This window comes from Camelina sativa, chromosome 4, assembly GCF_000633955.1.
Source record: "Camelina sativa cultivar DH55 chromosome 4, Cs, whole genome shotgun sequence".
NCBI classification, from domain to species: domain Eukaryota; kingdom Viridiplantae; phylum Streptophyta; class Magnoliopsida; order Brassicales; family Brassicaceae; genus Camelina; species Camelina sativa.
The window spans coordinates 18818937-18822322 of record NC_025688.1 but is presented as its reverse complement, the minus strand read 5'-3'; the positions used below and the strand labels follow the sequence as shown (position 1 = coordinate 18822322).

Sequence of the window (3386 nt, the reverse complement as noted above, 5' to 3'; positions counted from 1 at the left end):
AAAAAAAAAAAAAAAAAAAAAAAAAAAGAGCACGAGCTAAAAAAAAGTAAACCTTTTTTGCGTGCGACGCAGCGTTTTAACGTTTTTCTATTTTTATTTTATTTTATAAGATCGTACGGCGATTAATAGTTTTAATCCGACGGCTATATTATATATACGAAGCTAAAGCCTAAAGAGAATTACATTAGTGTAACCAAAGCTTCGACAAGTGTTCAGTGTTCTTGATCAAAAGTTTTGTATAAGATCTAATCAAACAAATGGCTACTATAACTGTTGTGAAAGCTAGGCAGATCTTTGATAGCCGTGGAAACCCTACCGTCGAGGTTTATTTTTAGCTTCCTTTGAATTACTTCTCTCGTAGATAGATCCGTTTGGATGATGAGTATTTGAAATAGATTATGTTTTCTGTGTCCATCGATCGCTCTGTTTTTCTTTTTTTTGGTTACTAAGATTGCTTTGTGAGTGATATGGATGATCAATGTTTAATCTATTTTGCTCTCTGATTGGATTAACGGATCACACGGTTTTGATTAGCTTTTCACCGATTTGATTCGAAAACAGTAAGAGGACTAATGATTATGGAGTTTATCTGTTTAATGATCTAGGTCGATGTCCACACATCCACCGGCGTTAAGGTCAGAGCTGCTGTTCCTAGTGGAGCTTCCACTGGTATGCTGTTTTTTTATTTTTATTATTTTTAAAAATTTATGATCTGCTTATCAGGTAAAACTCACTGTAGGTTCTTGTTATTGTTATTTTTGTCTTATGTAGTAGACAGATATGTTTGGTTAGATTATTACATAGTGGTGTTTTTTTTTTTTTTTGAGTCTGTTAACTTATTATTGTAACATCTTGCATAGGAATATACGAGGCTCTTGAGCTGAGGGATGGAGGATCAGACTATCTTGGAAAAGGTGTCTCAAAGGTGAGAGTGTGTTTATTGTTGGTGATTATGTAGTGGTTTGGTTTTTGGAACAGAACAAAATGAATTTTGTGTGAATTGAGGCGGTTTTTTTGAATGACATGTTTGTCTTATTGGTGTCTGTAGGCTGTTGGAAATGTTAACTCAATCATTGGCCCGGCATTGATTGGCAAGGTGACCCCCCTGTTAATTAAACCCTTTTTTAATTACATCAAAAGTTTCTTATGTGATTCACTTTCTCAAGATTTGTGTGTTTTTCGCTTGTTGCAGGACCCAACTCAGCAGACTGCTATTGACAACTACATGGTTCACGAACTTGATGGTACCCAAAACGAGTTGGGCTGGTGCAAGCAAAAGGTGCTTTTTCTAGACTACTTCTTGTTTTGTGGATTCACTTGAGATATTGAACGATGATCTTAACTTAGCTTGCTTCTTGTGTTTGCTTACAGCTTGGCGCCAATGCAATTCTTGCTGTTTCTCTCGCCGTCTGCAAGGCTGGCGCTGTTGTCAATGGAATTCCTCTCTACAAGTTTTGATTATCTCTTGCAACCATTAGCACAAAACATTGCCACTTTGTTTGATAGTACAAGATCATGTCAACTCTTTTTTTTTATTTTTCTTTGTATCCTTGTGCAGCACATTGCCAATCTTGCTGGTAATCCAAAGATTGTGCTGCCAGTTCCTGCCTTCAATGTCATCAACGGTGGATCCCATGCAGGAAACAAGCTTGCAATGCAGGAGTTCATGATTCTCCCTGTTGGAGCTTCATCCTTCAAAGAAGCCATGAAAATGGGTGTGGAAGTCTACCACAACTTAAAGGTAAATCATAGAATCATTTTGGTGAATTTTATGATTTAAGAACGTATTCTAAGTCAAATAACATGTCTTTTGTTGTACTGATTGATCCCTTGGGGTTAAAATAACTTGTCTCACATTTCTTTTATGTGACTAATTCACTCTTCATGCTCTTTTTCAGTCTGTGATTAAGAAGAAGTACGGCCAGGATGCAACAAACGTTGGTGATGAAGGTGGCTTTGCACCAAACATTCAGGAGAACAAGGAAGGTCTCGAACTGCTCAAGACTGCCATCGAGAAGGCTGGATACACTGGCAAGGTTGTCATTGGAATGGATGTTGCTGCATCTGAATTCTATTCATCAGACAAGAAATACGACTTGAACTTCAAAGAAGAGGTGATCACAATCATTTTCTTTACTTGAGAAGAAATCAAGAACAATGCTCTCAATACCTATCCCCTGCTCTGTTTTGTATATGCAGAACAATGATGGTTCTCAGAAGATTTCTGGAGATGCTCTAAAGGACCTGTACAAGTCATTCGTTTCAGAGTACCCAATTGTGTCCATTGAAGACCCATTTGACCAAGACGATTGGGAGCACTATGCTAAAATGACCGCTGAGTGTGGCGAGAAAGTTCAAATTGTCGGTGATGATCTCTTAGTCACCAATCCCAAGGTTCTGCCATTGTTACCTTAGAACTTTCTCTGTCTTTATAAATAAGCCATCGTTATCAAAGTGCTTATATATATATCTAACACTCTCTTCTCTTATACGTATGCAGAGAGTTGAGAAGGCAATCAAGGAAAAGTCTTGCAATGCTCTTCTACTCAAGGTAACATACTCACCCCACAATGCTCTTCTCTGTCTTTATTTTCCTTTGAATATTGTTAGTAACTCTTTGTGCATGAACAAACAGGTTAACCAAATTGGATCTGTAACCGAGAGTGTCGAGGCAGTTAAGATGTCAAAGAGAGCTGGTTGGGGAGTAATGGCCAGCCATCGTAGTGGAGAGACCGAGGACACCTTCATTGCTGACTTATCTGTCGGTTTGTCAACCGTAAGTCAAAATTTCACATTATGTAGCAAGAAGTATCCCATTGTATTTTTTTTCCAAATCATATCATGATATCGAGTCTGTTGGTATTGTTGTTATATAACAGGGGCAAATCAAGACGGGTGCTCCTTGCAGATCAGAGCGTCTTGCCAAATACAACCAGGTTTAGTAACAAAGATGTCTTGTTTTTTTTTTACGATCACAATAGATTGGTTCATCAGACTGATGAGCGTAATGTTGTGTGATATAATCGAATGTAGTTATTGCGAATTGAAGAAGAGCTTGGAGCAGAGGCAGTGTATGCAGGAGCCAACTTCCGCAAACCCGTCGAGCCATACTAGAGAGACAGAGACTCAAACAAATCTGAGAGTTTAATTGATACTGTACTTGAGGTTTTTAAAAAAAAGCTAAATAAAGGATTTGTGTCTCAGCTGAAATGGTTTGGTTCTACTTTCTGGTAGAGAAGTGTGTTGGATTTCATGTGAGTTCTGCCTTTTCAAAAGACAGTAGCCTTACTTTATATATTAATGTTAGAGCTTTTGTTTTGTTATCTCGTGTTTCTTTACGAGATTCACAAGGTCACATGTCTCTTTGATATATATATATATTACAC

The 3386-nt window shown here is 37.7% G+C and overlaps 1 protein-coding gene across 1 annotated transcript; it reads left to right on the top strand.

Moving 5' to 3' along the window:
- LOC104781149 (bifunctional enolase 2/transcriptional activator-like) lies at nucleotides 175-3323 on the top strand. Its single transcript, XM_010505747.2, has 13 exons — nucleotides 175-323; nucleotides 606-669; nucleotides 861-925; nucleotides 1049-1096; nucleotides 1193-1279; nucleotides 1372-1449; nucleotides 1556-1741; nucleotides 1899-2114; nucleotides 2200-2394; nucleotides 2501-2551; nucleotides 2636-2776; nucleotides 2880-2936; nucleotides 3034-3323. Exons 1-13 carry the CDS (start codon nucleotides 258-260, stop codon nucleotides 3112-3114), a joined length of 1335 nt encoding a protein of 444 aa, XP_010504049.1. The 5' UTR covers nucleotides 175-257; the 3' UTR covers nucleotides 3115-3323.

Bases quoted from the DNA above. Each gene is read 5' to 3' on its own strand.
- LOC104781149 (XM_010505747.2), top strand. From the start codon at position 258: ATGGCTACTATAACTGTTGTGAAAGCTAGGCAGATCTTTGATAGCCGT. The intron at 1,742-1,898 runs GTAAATCATAGA...GCTCTTTTTCAG, and splicing joins AAGTCTACCACAACTTAAAG to TCTGTGATTAAGAAGAAGTA. The intron at 2,777-2,879 runs GTAAGTCAAAAT...GTTATATAACAG, and splicing joins TATCTGTCGGTTTGTCAACC to GGGCAAATCAAGACGGGTGC.